Genomic DNA, 16066 nt, shown 5'->3' with positions numbered 1-16066 from the left:
TTATGCTGCGTTTGACTACATGTTTGAAAAACAGGGACAATCACTTTGGGTGATATAACTTTATGATGCCTGTGTGGTTTTACAAAGAGCAATTCTCCCATCTACTCTTACATCTCAACAGTAAGACGGAAACAGAGTGATTTTCAGGTCGCTGAGGTGATTTTTTTAAATCATTATTTTATATGATAGGACATCATTAAATAAAAGAATTATGATAAATAAATATAAGATGCAAGTAAAAACGAATGGTTGCTCTAGTGTTGATGGGAGTTTTCATCAATAGGAAAACCGTTAGTCATGCATGCCAAAAATCTGGCCTCTATGGAGTATTAGCAAAACAATAACTGTAGCTAAAGAAAGTTTCAAATAAATCCTCCATGAGGTTTGCTACAATTAAAATTATTAATTTAAAGGATGCACCATACCCAGAATAAAACACGATAGTAGGAGCATCATGCTGTGGGATGGATGGGTGTTTAGTTCAGCAACCCATGAAGAAAACCTGCTAAAAGCTGCAGATGACTTGAGGCTGAGGCCTTGTGGCCTAGTCAAAGTCCAAACTTAAATCCAAATGAGATTTGGTGATAAAATTAAAAAGCAAAGTTTTTAGACACCTTCAGTCTAATCAGAATGAGGCTGAATTAATTTGAAAAGAGGAATGGCACAACATTTTTCCTCTCTAATTTTATAAAAACTGGTTGACATAAGGAAAATGAATTGCGGCTGTAATTAAAGCTAAAGATAGTTCCATAAATTATTGGGACTGGGACTGAATAATACTTTGTCCCTCATTTGTCTTTGTATTTTCCTCTCAACTATCATTTATGCAATACTTTTTTTTTTTTTTGGTCACCTGATCACCAGAGGTGGGTATAATTATATTTACTCAGTTACAGTTACTTGGGTAACTTTTTTGATAAACGTTTTACTGCTCTGTACATTTAACATTTCTTTGAGTTATACAAATAAAATATAATATAAATAAATGACGAAAAACTGCTCTAAACAAAGACACATAGTTAAAATTTATGTCAAAATGAGACTTCTTATTTTGTCCACAAGCTTACTTGAACATACCATGACATTTGAAGGTCAAAATAGATATTGCAGCTGGAGGTACTGGTTTCATAACTTTTAAAAAGAAAAATGTTTCTCCTGCCCTGATTTGATTTTTTTATGGACGCAAATACCAGAATTTGCACATAACTTTACATTTCAGTCTGTCTTTATGTCATAATTTTAAATATCTGATTTACTCAGTACTCCATTTCTTTTTTTAAACTTTATTTAAGTACATTTTTTGGGTAGCCTATTATATCCACCTCTGCTGATCACACACAATCCTAATTAGATATATAGAAAATTGTTGCTGTGATGTGATTAAATATAAATTCAAGAGATATAATACATAATATTATTATGCCAATGTAAAGGTTTTCTGATTTTTCAAGGAAAACGTATGCCTAATGTTTTATTTCACCATAATTAGTCCACTAATCTGCCATCAAATCAACCTGACCCTAAATATTCCCCTGGAATCACTTCTCTCACCTGATCATGTTATTTATGGCAGACTACCCACGTGGTGCAGCATAATATTGACTCTCACTTATCCTTTCAAGGTGTTTCCCATCTTAATCCTTTATTTTATATATATTTAATGAAAGATCGGAACACATTTCAGAATGATTTTCCTTATTTCCATATAGTAGTTGCGCACCGCGGGGTTTCCTCTGGGTAGTGCGCCCCGGTGGGGCTGTGTGCTTCTGCTTTCCATGATCCACCAACCGGTTCAGACTGGACTGATGGCAACAAGAACAAAGTGACTGGTAGGAAGGAGCCCATTCAGCAGCACCCATCTCTGGAGCAACAACTTTCACATCCACGCATAAGCATGCATTTTATCACCAATCACTTTTCTTGAAAAGGTCCACTCTTAAAAGAAAAAAGAAACAAAGAGTTCCCCTGCGACTGAGGGAACTTTGCAGGTAAAAGAAAAAGGAGTGTTTTGCATGTGATTTTATTATTTTTTTTTTTTTTCTATTATTGATATATATGGCGTGAACGCGCTCCTCTTTTGGTTGTTTTTAAGCTGCGTAATTGTTTAGTTAAAAAAGGAAGAATCTAAACCAAAGCAGTCAACACATCAGACCGTTTGCTGCGCTGCGCTTCAGACGCACAAGAGGAAGCGCTGCTTCCTCTTGTGCGTCGTGGCTGCGCTCAAGCTGCTGCTGGACCAGCAGGAACAGCTTTGAACCGGTTTGTCACCGGCTACAAAGCAGCAGAAAAAGAAAAAGCCAGCGCACAATAAGCGCTGTTGCTGCAGAGCGGTTCCCCCCTTCACACGCATTTCTCACAGAGCTCATCATAAAACCAAAACATCGGTCCGCGATGCTCTTTTTGGGGTTGATATTTTGTAAATATTATGTCTAAGAGAGATTTTTTGGGGGGCTTTCTGTGCGTGAAAAGTTCCCGCAGAGCGCGCAGCTCCGCAGCCGCTGTCTGCTGCTGTAGATGCTGAGGTGAGTGGCACATTTTGGTTATAACTAGGTAACAAAATAATACCTGCGTTGTTTCCCCCCAAATAGTTTATTGTTATTTAACTGGGAAAAAAATGCTTTTGTTTAATATCAAGTCATTATGACATCTTGTTTTCCTCCTTTTATCAACATCTGGAAAAAGAACTATTTGATGTTAATTATTTGTGATAAATAAATTACCAAATAGCTTATTTCGTTAACTTTTACTCCGATATCAGAGTGGTGAATATTTAACATGTAAAAAGATGTTTAATTTTGGTGCAATGGGCTACAAATAATTAATAGAAAGTGCTGAATGTGAAGAAGTCAGGAAAAGACAGGTCATGGAGGCAGTGAGGGGAGATCAGCCTTATTCCCCTCCTATAAGGTGTGGTTAGACAGAAAGCAACAAATAGGGCAGCTGGCTGTGGGGAGGCTGCAGTCACATCGAGCTGAGGACCTCACACAGGTGACCAAACACCCACAGCAGGTGTTGCAGCAGCCCTCCTGACATCGAGGCTAGGAGTAAGTAAAAGAGTCAGGAAGATGTTGTAGGTCGGTTTAAAAGTGGGATGCTTTTTTAAAAGTTATGCTGACATAATTTATAATGTGTTTGTTTCTTTTCCTTTGTTTAGGAACTTCTCCTCAATAAAAGCTGTAACAGATCCCCTCGGGCCCCAGTAACATCGGCATCATGACTTCATCCACCAAAACCTTGGATGGAGGCTGGGGATGGGCAATTGTTGCTGCGTCTTTCATGGCCCAGCTTCTGTCCTTTGGATCCCCCCAGTCCGTGGGGGTCCTGTACCCCGAGTGGTTGCACACCTACCAGGAGAGCAAGGCCATGACCGCCTGGGTGGGCTCTCTGGTGGGAGGAGTGGGATTAATTGCCAGTGAGTAACAAACCTTGCCGTCACGCAAGAAATTATACCTATTATTCTTTTTTTTTCTTTTTTTTTTACATTACTGACAGATAATCAATGAATCAATATAATTCCTCCTGAACAAATAAAAGTAAAGAAAAATCAATAATATCCTATATCTTCTCAATGTTATATGAAAAAAAAGAAGTTCTTTAGATTTTAAACAGCTGCTATCAATATGATCAATAAATGTGTGATTAGGATAGTGATACTAAATGAGTTATGTGTTTAAAGTGGAACTCTTAAAAATGAAACCTTTCACTTTCACACCTGTATAACCATCTCCACCCAGTCGTAATCACTCAGCACTGATGACAGAGGAGACATGGTCCTTGTTCAAAGTCTATATGATGAGTGCTATCTAAGAAGCAATAACGCTATGATCCAGACATTCAGTCAACAGATAGATGAAGTTGGATCATAATAAAGAGCACTTTGTGGCTCTCTGAGCAGAGTTGCACGTATCGATTTTCCCGGAGAGCAAAGCAAGTGCATGTCATCCATGCTGTGAACGTAGGAGGATCATTTAGCTCTTAAGCCAACCGCTGAGATGCTGAGAGAGGAAAGGAGAGACAGGAGGAAGACAATGACACGGAAGAAATAATTGGACTAATCGGCTGGATTTGTCCTTGTTCTTTATAGTAAAAGAAAAAAAAGAGAAAGTGCCTTAAAGTGTGCCAGAAAAAAAAGTTAAAATGTTATTGTTCTAGAACAACATGGAAGCTTATCTTTTCTCCAGGAATGCTGACAAACAGGAGCAGTGATTAACTCATGACTTAATCTGAAATTTCCATAGGCAGAGCCTTCCTCTCAAGCATGGCTTTTGGCTGTCTGTCTGAAAAGAGAGAGTGGGGGAAATCAAAACTAGATAGATCTAGCTTCAGGCCTGGGCAAGACCGGGACACGTGTCCTAGCCGTCAGCTTTCTAAAACGCTGCAGTTCCTGCAAGACAGCAGCAGCAAAAGCAGTCACACCCACAGGATCTCGGAAAATTGACATTAAAAAAGGTTTTTAGTTACTCAGCCTCAGGATATAGATATATTTAGACTAGTAGGAATTACTTGTATTATTATGCAATACAATTTATCAAACTACTGAATGAAACAGCATTTGATAGAATATAACAACACATCTAAGGTGATCTGATGATGTAGTAGTTTATATCTTCTCTGTCCTTTGTTAGCCTGATATTTTTTGCCCTCATCAAACTGCCATTTCCCCTGACTATCTTTTTCTTTACCTTTCTTCCTCTACCTTCCCCTCAGGTCCCATCTGCAGTGCCTGCGTAGACAACTTTGGAGCACGCCCTGTCACCATCTTCAGTGGTGTGATGGTGGCAGGTGGCCTGATGCTCAGTGCATTTGCTCCAAACGTCCAGTTCCTCATATTTTCCTATGGAATTGTTGTTGGTAAGTAATCATTTAAATGAACAGTATCTCCTTTTCAGAGAAAACATCAGTCAAGATATCCAGTCCAATAGATTTGATTGAATATTTATCTCTCTTTTTAACTGCTTGCACCTCATTAGATGCTGTTTTCCGAGAAGCACAATATTTGCAAGACATTTTAGAACTTTTTTAGGTTAATGTATTTTACCATAAATCAGAAATGATTAAATAAAACATAAATATCTATTGATACAGTCATTTTCTAAAAGTAAGAATGTCAAAATTTCAAGTTTTAAGATTGAGCCAAGAAGATATTTGAGGACATTTAAAAATGGTAATTGCTCCAGAAACAGTACAGATTAAAAGAAATCTTTTACTCTCATTTCAACATACACAGATGTTATTTTTCAAATATCCTGTCTTTACGCATAATGATAGCAAAAGCAGTAATTGATACTTCAATTGTAAAGAGTCTTTTCTCTGGGGAAAAGAGACTCATTTTATTAGTTTTCTTCAGTTGCAGGTAGAAGCTGGTTCAGTTGATTTGGATGTTGCTCTTTTAGCCAATCTCTGATGTCAGCCCAGCAGTTTAGGTTTCTAAGTCATCTGCTTGATTTCGTCCAGATGAATCCTTAGAATATTCTCAATTTTCTGATTGAATAGTACTCCTTTGAAGCAAACTTTACTCATAGTGAAAAGCAAATGCAAAGTCCCAGACATGGAGAAGTAGTGAGTTGAAAGGACATTGATGTACCCATTTAGATCTTATCTTGTAGCAATAAAACATGTGGTTTATGTTTTTCTGTTCATGGTTGTAAATTGGTCTGATGTCCTTCAAACCTTTGTGCATTAAAAACATATTGTATAACCACTGAAAACAAGCAAGACAGCATGTTAAGGCAAAAAAAAAGTTATGTAACATCAGAGACCTACTTTAGCCCCAATTACTGGTTAATAAACACCGATGGACTAGATATGGTGGCAGCATATACCCTTACCCATTGCTCCATTTGTTTGAACATTACTGACCACTGTTTACAGAAAAATAAGAACTAATGACTCAGCCATAATTCCCATTTGGGCTTTTACTGCCTTTGTCTCCTTCCCAGTGCTTATGCATGGACCCAGCTACCACCTGTTGCTGCATATTAAGTGACTGTCCAGGCGTGCTTAACCCTGATAAACCCCCTCACCCCCAATGCTACTTTTCATGCAGGGTGCGCTGACAAGAGATGGTGTGCATATTCAAAGAGCAATTTATTTTTAGAGATGCCCTCAGAAAACTGTCTGTTGCTGAACAAGCATATGTAGCTTGTTTACTTATCATGTTACATGTTTTTCTAGGGGTCTTACATAAGTCTGTTGATGCTCTTTCAAATTAAATATGGTTATCCTCAAAATAAATAATCTGGGCTAATTGATTATATATTTTTTCTCTCTTCCTAGGCCTGGGTTGTGGTCTTGTCTACGCAGCCACCTTGACAATCACCTGTCAGTATTTTGACAAGAGACGCGGCCTCGCCCTTGGCATCGTCACCACAGGTACTCCCGCCTACCTCTGCCCTGAGATCTCTGGGTGCCTTGCTGTTCTCCATGCTCACTTCTTTAATGTTTGAGCTGCTGGGAGCCTTACGAAGCTCAGGTAAACATGTGTAGTGTAGTGAAGCCAGAGAGGTCCATTAATTAGACAGGTGGACAGACCTGTTGACTTGATCTGGCTTGGCTGAGATTGAAAACTTCCTTGGAATCGATCAGGAAATTTGACCTCTTGGGGTTAATAGAATAACATTGCGATAATGACTGAGCATCTTCTTTTCCTTACCCTGCATAATTTTTAATGAGTTGTCTTTATTTTTTACACCAATATTAAATCTTTGCCCTCTCGTCTTGTGCAGGCACAAGTGTAGGCGCCTTCATCTATGCCACCGCTCAGAACGAGCTGATTGTCCTCTACGGCCTGGATGGCTGCCTGCTAATCATCGGAGCCATAGCACTGAATCTCATGGCATGCTCTGGTTTCATGAGGCCCCTCAACATGCCTGGGTACTACATCAAACAAAAGGCAGCCCTCGAGCGAAACACGGAGGAGCAGCTCTTCGTGAAGCCACCTTTTGATGACCTCAAGATTGCAGTGGGTTCAGCAACGACCGCTCCAGAGAAACCTCTCACAGTGAAGGAGTTGCTCATCACCATTGAGTCCAAGGACTTGACGATTCAAACAGAGAAAAAAGAGGGTCCCTTAGCTGGATTAGCCATCATGAAAGCAATCAAGAAAAAACACAAGGCTTACTGCAAGTACATGCAGTCTTTGTACGAGATCTTGCAGGACCAAGAAATGGTGGCCTTCTGCATTGCCATCTTCTTGTTCAGCTTGGGGGCATTCCCACCTGTCCTCTTTATTGAGGATGTGGCACAGAGTGAAGGACTCATTGAAGAAGTTAGCATCATTCCTCTTGTATCAATAGGGGCTATCAGCACCTGCATAGGCAAACTAGCACTGGGCATTATAGTGGACTTCAAATGGATCAACGGTGTCTACCTATATGCCTTCACAATGTTTGCAGGAGGTTTGGCACTGCTCCTTATCCCCATCACCAAAAGTTATATTGGACTGCAGATCCTTACTGCCATTCTTGGTTTCTTCTCTGGAAACTGGTCGCTCACTTCTTACATTACCACTAAAATCGTTGGCTTAGATAGACTGACACAAGCTCACGGCATCCTAATGTTCTTCGGGGGATTCGGAATCATGCTTGGGCCCCCTGTTGTTGGTAAGAAACTTGCTTTTATCTATGTTTTAAACTTCCTAGCAGCCTCTGACGTGTTCTAAGAGGTTGCTTGTCTGATGCCTTGTTGACGGTCCTGACCATGGTGTTTTCTTCATATCACTTTGCAGGGTGGTTTTTCGACTGGACGCAGTCTTACGACTTGGCGTTCTACTTTAGTGGGAGCTGCGTGCTGTTGGGAGCATTTATCCTCTTTCTACTCAGCCTTCCCTGCTGGAACAGGAAGTCCTCTGAGAATAACAAACCCGAAGTCCAATACACCTGCACCTGTGAAAAAGTTGCCTCAGTTGCCTGAATTTAAGCACCTTTCACAAAGATCCCGGCACTTGCTGCTCACAGACTGTTTTTTTGGACTATGCTCAAACAAACTCTTAGAGATTTTTTTTCTCTAAATATGCTGGGAGTCTTCTGTATTTCTGCTGCCAGATTTCAATATACCAGGTTCTCAGGTTCAACCCACTTACAGCAGATATTTTTGAAGTGTTGACTCTAAATCCTTTTATGAATATTTTTCTTATTATTACCTCATTTTACGAGGTTGGTAGAACAATGTTGGTAAAAAAAACTCCAAAATGTCTTTTTTTATTGTAGACTATTTTTTCCTTTGGGTCTTAAAAACATAAAATTATGCCACCAATGAACATTCTGTAAAACAGAGTGTAACACAGTAAAATGTGATGTTGAAACGCACACATAATCACCCATTTTAAGGTAGACAATAGTTAATTATGTGTTGGTTGTAAGCTTTTTTTTTTGATACTCATAAAGGGTAAGTCTGATATTGTATTTTGGTCTCAGTAAGTGATCACTCCACTCTGTATGTTACCAAAGCATCTAGGATAACCAATGCCTGTTATCAAATAATGCCTGTTAAATCAACGTACATGCCTTGCTTTCTTCTTATGTTTTCATATGTAATTGCATTTTGTTTTATGTTTTACAATAACATAAGCTGAACATACCTCTTTCTTTGACCAGACAGATACTTGTAAAAACATGTAGACAAATTGGCAAATCTTGCTGTTTGTGTGACATTTTTGCAGCATGTTGATTCTCTGTGCTGCAAGGGTTTTTCATGAGACCTCACAAAGTTTCATTTCGGCCCTCCTGGTCCTTGTCCATCACTTTCTGTGCATCTATGTTTTTTTTGTGTGTGTTTGCGTCCCTGCACCCAGTCGTTCGCTTCTGAGTCATGTCCTTATATTACCCGTAGTTTGTTAAGCTCTATGTGCTAGTGACTTTTATATGCACAAAACTGGTTATAGAGCTGTTAAACAATGTTATAAAGGTTGTTATTGAGTTGAAGTGTAACAGGCTTTTGAAACTGTATATGCTGTTGAGTAAAACCACTACAGATGTTTTTGGTAGCTCCAGTGTAAAGAGTGAGCGTGAATCTGGGACTTAATTGTTCATCATTGTTTTGTTCTGGTAGGGTGCAGCAGATGAAGTACTGTAGCCATTCAGCTGTATGTCATAGCTTTTCATTTTTTTATTTCATCATTGTAATATTTATGTGAGCCTTATAGTTTTCTTGTTTTATTTAAAATGTGCCAATAAAGCTGTTTTGATTAGTAATGTTGCGGACTGATTTTTGTGAAGCATGTGTTATGATGTCTTGATTGTTTAAGTTGTAGGTAGTGCTGGGAGAGCTTTACAATTAAAGAGCAAATTTTACTTGCACTTATATTGATTTGATAGAATGTATAGCCCAAAATCCCCCAATCCTTTCAAAAACTACCAGTTCATACTTTATAACACATCTTATATCACATACCCTTTGAACTTTTTCCTATTTTTTAATAAATACAGACCTCATTGTGTGTTATTGCAGCTTTATGTGATAGAATAACATTTACTTTTGCACAAAGAAATGGTTGTTCACTCTTCTTTAACATCTCAAGCTTAGTCACATTGGAGTTAGATCATCAGTAGGCAACAATATTCAAGTCCACTGCATATTTTTAATCCTGCTCTTATTTGGGGCCATCCTACATCATGACTATACTGTAATCTAAGCTTTCCTTTATAAGTCTGGCTCCCTGTCTTAGTAGAAAGTGAACTTCTAGTCTTGCATGGTTTGTAACCTGTAACAATTTACTTGATGGCCTTGTATTTGGCTTTATATAGCTTAATCATCAACTTTGAATAACTTCCTCCTTGCAGAAGAAAAAGCCACCCCACAGCGTGTTTTCAATGTGCTTAGCATAGGTTTTCAGTTTTAGTTCCATCTGAACAGAAACCTTTAACAGGTTTGGTTTTTCTTCTACAAACTTATATTTTCTGATAAAAAGTCTGAAGAGAATTTCTTGACTGTGTTTTATTCATCAGCTCCAGAAAAAAAAAAGCTTGCCAAAGTTTTAAGATTTATATTTGCAGAAAATAAAAATCATGAATAGTTTATATTCTAATTCAGAATATGTGATATGCATTTTTTTTGATGAAATACAAATGCTCATTGAGATAAAATACTGTGGATTTTTATTTAGGATCATAGAACAGAAGTTTAAGAATAACAAAAAATACAGCGAGAGAAGCATATATTTTGTGTAACCAACTAAGTATAGTTTGCAAATTGTAACCTAGTCATATGAAAAGATTGAGCATGAACTGGGTTCCTTGCACCATCGCTGTTACTGCACTGTGCAATTTCAATGCAGAAATTACGTTTAATTGACTGCTGTATTTAGTTTTTCTTTTTGATTTAAATGCAGAATATAGATTTTGATTTGTTGAGGTTCCATAAGTGTGGATTAATTTGAGTATATGATGCATGTGTATAGAACGATGTTTTAGGGTTGGGACTCAAATGCTGTCATCTATATAAAGTTGATCTTATAAATGTCATACTCTGTGTTTGATTTACCACATCACATGTGTTTTTTTTCTACTTTGATTGATTTTTTTTGTGTGTGTTTAGGAGTTATTGACTATGAAATCTCAGATGCACGCTTATTCAAAGTCCGGAAAGGATCATTTTGTAACACTTTGGTCTCCAACCCTGAAATCCGGCTTTTAAACTTAATCTCACTTCTTAGACTGCCTGATTCATATACGAACAACTCCAATGGAAATCCAGATTTTTCCATCAGCTTGAAGTTTTTCTAGATTTGACAAGCCAAAGCAGTATAGATATTGAAACAGGATGATTTAGATTAGCCTAGATGCCAATTTAGTGAAAATGTTTATAAAGTCATGTCCTTTTATCATCTCTCAATTTATAACTTATTTAGAGCTACTGTAGGTATTATTATTATCTTTATTATTATTATTAAAACATAAAAGGGTTGGACTGGTCAGTTGGTGATGGAAACCATCTCCAGTTTCACCTGAGCATCTTGAACCTTTTAATTGCTTCCCTTAGCAACGCCCTTAGAGACCATGTACCACGTGACTAGTAACGTAAACAATTTGCCAGTGAAGTAAGCAGGAAAGAACTAAGGAAAAAAGCTTCAACAAAAGCAGCTTTTTGACCAGCTGTTCTCCTGACGCCGGGATGTAAAGACAATGCCGACAACCGGCTGCAATTCTTCGCAAATGGCGGTAAGCGGAGCATCATGTGGGCAAAAGGAAAGTCCATTCACAACCCAAAGAGGCAGAGCTGTTCCAGTTCGCTGAGCTGAAAAATGGGCGCAAGCGCTTCATTATCACTCTGTGTAAGTCTGCCTTCACATATACTGCTACTCAGTCTTATTACCAGGTGCTTTCCCACGTCAGCCTAACGCGTGTCCTAATTTGTTTAATGGAGTTTTGTTGTTTACAGGGGGTCCCTGAATGCGTCTTTTTCTATGTAATGTCTGTCATGTTGCCAGGCACACCAGCATTGGGCTGATGTTATTTTTTAAGAGGAGTTAGGTTGAATGATCTTACAACAAAAATGTAACTTTGCCCTTTGTTGTTTTTTATTTATTTTAAAAAATTATTCTATAAAATGTAAAATAAAAGAAACAATGAGTTTCACCTAAATTAAATTCTATATATATATATATAAAAAAAAAAAACCCAAAGAAGTGCTTACATCTAAAAAATTATTAAGCCTATTATAATTTTTTTGTTTTGTCTTTTACCTTTTAAGTCTACACAATATTTATGTATTATTCATATGTGTTATTTGAGCCATCCATCCATCCATCTCTGTATAGCAAACTCCACTATATGTTGAACATTTATTGGCATTATACTAATTATAAACTTAAAAAATGAACTGAAATGCCAATTTGAATCTGCAAGAGTTTTGAATTTGTTAATGAATAGTATTTGTGTTTGTTAGAGATCTTTTGTATTTTAAATTGTAACACTAGAAGTTAGTAGTTTAAGTGAAGTTTGAACCTGTCTGTGGTGTTTGCTGTTATATTAAATGATGTGTCCTTCTATTGATTTCTCTCCTCACTGCAGTGTGAAGCATCTTCCGTGAGAATCTTAAGGCCCAATGCCAAGGTTTGCCCGGAACTCCCTCTTGCACAAGTGCCAGTTTCTAAAGTACCTCCGGGGTGTGTGTTTGGAGTATCTTTGGAAAAACTAAAAGACGATGGACAGATGATCTTTGGAATACCTTTTGTTTTAAGAGACATGGTGGAGTTCTTGGAAAAGAGAGGTTCGTATGGCTCATCTCTCTTTTCTTCAAGTTCTTTATTCACACTTTTATTTCATTTGTTTCAAATATCACTCTTATGTTTATGACTGGATCTATTTGTGTTATTTTAGGACTGCATCAAAGGGGTTTGTTTCGCTTGTGTGGGTCTGTGGCACGAACCAGGCAGCTGAGACAGCGGTGGGACCTGGGAGAGAAAGTGGATCTGGAGCAAGAGGGGGATGTCCCGACTGTAGCCTCTCTACTCAAGCTCTTTCTGCGGGAACTGCCCACTCCTTTAGTTCCTGAGCCGCAGCGCAAACAGCTGGTTCTGAGCCTAACAGGTACTTGGTACATTTATGTTTTCACTAGCTATATCTAATATAACTGTTATTGCTTTATTTAGATATAAATCATAATTATTTATCCACCGCAGCACACACCTAAAGAGAATTTAGAGAAGCCAATTAATCAAACAGTTATGTTTTTGGACTGTGGGAGGAAGTCGGAGTACCAGGAGATAACCCATGCCTGCACAGGGAGAACATGCAAACTCCATGCAGAAAGATCTCCGGTTGGGTGTTTGAGAGTGATGCAAAATTATTTTCTTTTTGTTCTGTCTTCTTATCAAAAAAATAATTAAAAAAATAAAATTGTGTTTGCTAAATCCTGCAGACACTTTAGCTGGAACTGTGTTCTTTTTTTTTTTTTTTTTTGAAGATTAAAAAAATATACCATGGATTTTGGAGTGGAATGATTAAAGATCATTCTCTCTATATGCTCCAACATTGTCTCATGTAATCAGGGAGTGCTTATTAACGCCAGTCCTCAGGAACCACTGTTTCCTTTGTTTTAGATGTTTCCCTGCTGCCACATACCTCGCTTAAATGAACGAGGGAACAATCAAATGTTTAAACCAGGTGTGCTGATTCAGGGAGCATGACAGATGGCGGGCCTTTAGGGACCGCTGTTGTATTCTACTTCAGGAAAAGATTAGTTTATTTTAGAGGTTTATACACATCTTTACCAGGATGTGGAGTCAGGAAACAAATCAATTCTGTTGTTTATTCTCTATTTTTAGGATATGCACATGAGGCCGAGCTGAACCAAAACCTGAGAGAGATCCTTTGCCTCCTGCCTGATTCCTGCCTCAATATTCTGTCTTACCTCGTCCACTTTCTGCGCAGAGTGGCGTCCCAGAGTCATTACAACCACATGCCTGTGGAAAACTTAGCAACCATCTTTGGACCTTGTATATTTCAGTAAGTTTTTGTAATCAGTCTTCATGTTCTTTCAGTGTTATAATGATAGAATGACATCTAGATCAGTTGTGGTAATATTCTTTTTTTTAAATAAATAAATAAAACCCAAGTGCAGTACCTTCTGATGAAGATCTTGTTGTTTCACATATGTTTGTAATTCTGTTAGATCCCCTGCAGGGAAACAGCCTGGTTCACATAAAAACACCCTTCAAAGTTGTGCCCTAGTTCAAAAGCTTCACTGCTGAGTGTTTGTTGTGTGAAGTTATGTTCATCCGCTTGTAGAAAACGGTTGTTATCTGCGGCTTGTAATGCAGAGCATGGCACAGAAAATGACGTACAGATATGAACAAGGTCATCAGGACTTTGCTCGTTGCTTCTCCCTTCCTGTTTACTGAACTGAGCCGTCACTATAAACAAGCCGAGTCTCTGTGGAGCCTCAACTGGCTTCGGGTTTTTAACTTTGTGTGACTGTAGAAAGGAGTCATTATATCGGGTTGACACGTCATTCTTTGATGTTGTTTATATCGGTTGTTTTGTGTTAAAGCAAATGCCATGTCTGTCCATCATTGCATAAAGGCTTATGTATGAAACAAGAATGCTGCTCTTACCCACAGGCAGAAATGTTTGGGTTTGTGTAACTGCAAAAGGAACTTTAAGGAAAAAATGGGTTTGAACTAGGTTGTAAATAATGCTGTTCATTTTTCTTTCAGCAGAGATTAGAAGAGCTATAGGGTAAAAAAGAATAAAGACTGTTTCATACACGAATAAGAGCCTTTTATGTAGCCTTGGTTTAGATTTGAGTTATATTTCTAACAAGTAACACTGTGTGACAGCTTTGTAACATATGTGCTTGGTAACAGCATCAGTGACACTGACTGCACCCCAGACCTCCTCCATGTTTTCACCCACATGTCTTCAGAAACAGCCACTTCCTCTTGTAGATCTGTCACACTTGATAGACTTAAAAATGACTCCTGTGCCATGGCAGCACATTGCTGTTAAGGTTTTTCACATTTTTAGTGTCCACTTTCAAAAACTTCATTATAAAATTAGTATTTATGTTTATTAATTAAAGGAGTACTTTTGATTAATAGAATATTTAAAATGATTTTTTTTGCCAGAAGGCACAGAAATTGGAGGCTTTTATTTATTTTTATGAGAGGATGATGGCTTTCTGTAGCATTAGAAGAGAGAGCTTCATATTATATTTGTTTCTGTCAGCACAGTGCTGTTTAAGATTCTGTCCACTAGATGGAAACCCTTATCCCAACATTTGTAACTGTATTTTGAATCTTCTTGTTTTAAAATGAACACTGTGTTGTTGATCCTCTTTCTCCTCTTCCTGCAGCGTTCCAGCAGGGCCCAGGATGCTGGAGGAGCAGAGTGTTTGTAACGCTCTACTGCTCCACCTTCTGAGAAATTGGGGAGTTCTCCTTACACACAAAGAAGAGGTCTTAACGGCTCCCTCTACTGCTTCTTCCTCTCCTCCACCTCCTCCGAGCCTCTCTGCTCTTTCACAGTTAGAGGTGAATGTCAAGTTTCTTTTTGCAGCACTTGTTCCATCTTCCGTTTGGTGGTATGTTCTGCAAATGTTGGCACAATTTTTGTCGGCTGCAAGCTTTTTGGAAAATATTTGCAGTTGATGTCAAAGTTATCATTCCTCTTAAATGCTATGTTTCTTCTTACTAAAAAAAAAATATATATATCTTTGGAAGTGGAGCAGGCAGAGTTCAGACTGTTAGAGAATTATTCCTAATCGTTACAAAGAATTATAGTGTCAATAAAACCGGAAATAGCATTTTTCTATTTTTACAGAAGTGGACAATATATTTGTGCAAAACACATCCAGATTTTTCATTTTAAAAATATTCTGAATGTTGCATAATTTTATTAATGTCATATTTAATAAAGTGATTACTTTTTTTGGTAGGTCCAACCCAACAGCTGTGAGTCAGAGCGGAACAGCATGGGGAGGTTGGAGGAGGAGATCAATTCGATTTCTGAGAACTTTACATCCGAGCTTACTCTGCAGATGCAGATACAACTCAACAGGTAGTTTTAATCTCTAATGGATGGATGGATGGATGGGTGGCTGTGGGGTTGGATCAATGAATGGGTGGGCTGTTGGATGAATAGCAGGATGTGTGGGTGGATGGCTGGATTAATGAGTGGGTGTTTGGATGAATGAGTGGTTGGATGGATGAAGGGTGGAAGGGTAGGTGAGTGGGCGCATGGATTAATGAGCAGGTGGTTGGATGGATGTGTGGGTGGGTGGATGAGGATTGATGGGTTGATTGATGGATGGTTGGATTGATGGATGAATGAGTGGTTGGATGGATGAAGGGTGGAAGGGTAGGTGAGTGGGCGCATGGATTAATGAGCAGGTGGTTGGATGGATGTGTGGGTGGGTGGATGAGGATTGATGGGTTGATTGATGGATGGTTGGATTGATGGATGAATGAGTGGTTGGATGGATGAAGGGTGGAAGGGTAGGTGAGTGGGCGCATGGATTAATGAGCAGGTGGTTGGATGGATGTGTGGGTGGGTGGATGAGGATTGATGGGTTGATTGATGGATGGTTGGATTGATGGATGAATGAGTGGGTAGATTGATGAGCAGGC

General features: G+C 38.5%; 2 protein-coding genes across 6 annotated transcripts in view; both read left to right on the top strand.

The window, feature by feature from the left end:
- The first annotated feature begins 1832 nt into the window (after positions 1 to 1832).
- Positions 1833 to 9177, top strand: slc16a9 (solute carrier family 16 member 9). 3 transcript variants are annotated; one of them, XM_015374596.1, is made up of 6 exons: positions 1833 to 1988; positions 3155 to 3412; positions 4708 to 4851; positions 6277 to 6372; positions 6726 to 7601; positions 7727 to 9177. In XM_015374596.1, the coding sequence occupies exons 2-6, from the start codon at positions 3214 to 3216 to the stop codon at positions 7909 to 7911; spliced, it is 1500 nt and encodes a 499-aa protein (XP_015230082.1). In that variant the 5' UTR covers positions 1833 to 1988; positions 3155 to 3213; the 3' UTR covers positions 7912 to 9177. The 3 variants fall into 3 exon arrangements, with proteins under 3 accessions (XP_015230082.1, XP_015230081.1, XP_015230083.1); XM_015374595.1 differs by lacking the exon at positions 1833 to 1988 and adding an exon at positions 2272 to 2522; XM_015374597.1 differs by lacking the exon at positions 1833 to 1988 and adding an exon at positions 2939 to 3044.
- Positions 9178 to 11034: 1857 nt separating this feature from the next.
- fam13c (family with sequence similarity 13 member C) overlaps positions 11035 to 16066 on the top strand; it is an 18294-nt gene continuing 13262 nt past the window's right edge. For all 3 annotated transcript variants that reach the window (XM_015374618.1, XM_015374616.1, XM_015374615.1), the window contains exons 1-6: positions 11035 to 11269; positions 12009 to 12207; positions 12318 to 12527; positions 13265 to 13445; positions 14794 to 14971; positions 15376 to 15497. In XM_015374618.1, coding sequence (XP_015230104.1) covers positions 11240 to 11269; positions 12009 to 12207; positions 12318 to 12527; positions 13265 to 13445; positions 14794 to 14971; positions 15376 to 15497 — 920 coding nt within the window. In that variant the 5' untranslated portion in view covers positions 11035 to 11239. The remainder of the gene's footprint in view (positions 11270 to 12008; positions 12208 to 12317; positions 12528 to 13264; positions 13446 to 14793; positions 14972 to 15375; positions 15498 to 16066) is intronic.

Source organism: Cyprinodon variegatus, unplaced genomic scaffold, assembly GCF_000732505.1.
Source record: "Cyprinodon variegatus isolate N-32 unplaced genomic scaffold, C_variegatus-1.0 Scaffold106, whole genome shotgun sequence".
NCBI classification, from domain to species: domain Eukaryota; kingdom Metazoa; phylum Chordata; class Actinopteri; order Cyprinodontiformes; family Cyprinodontidae; genus Cyprinodon; species Cyprinodon variegatus.
This window is presented reverse-complemented; position numbering and strand designations above follow the sequence as displayed.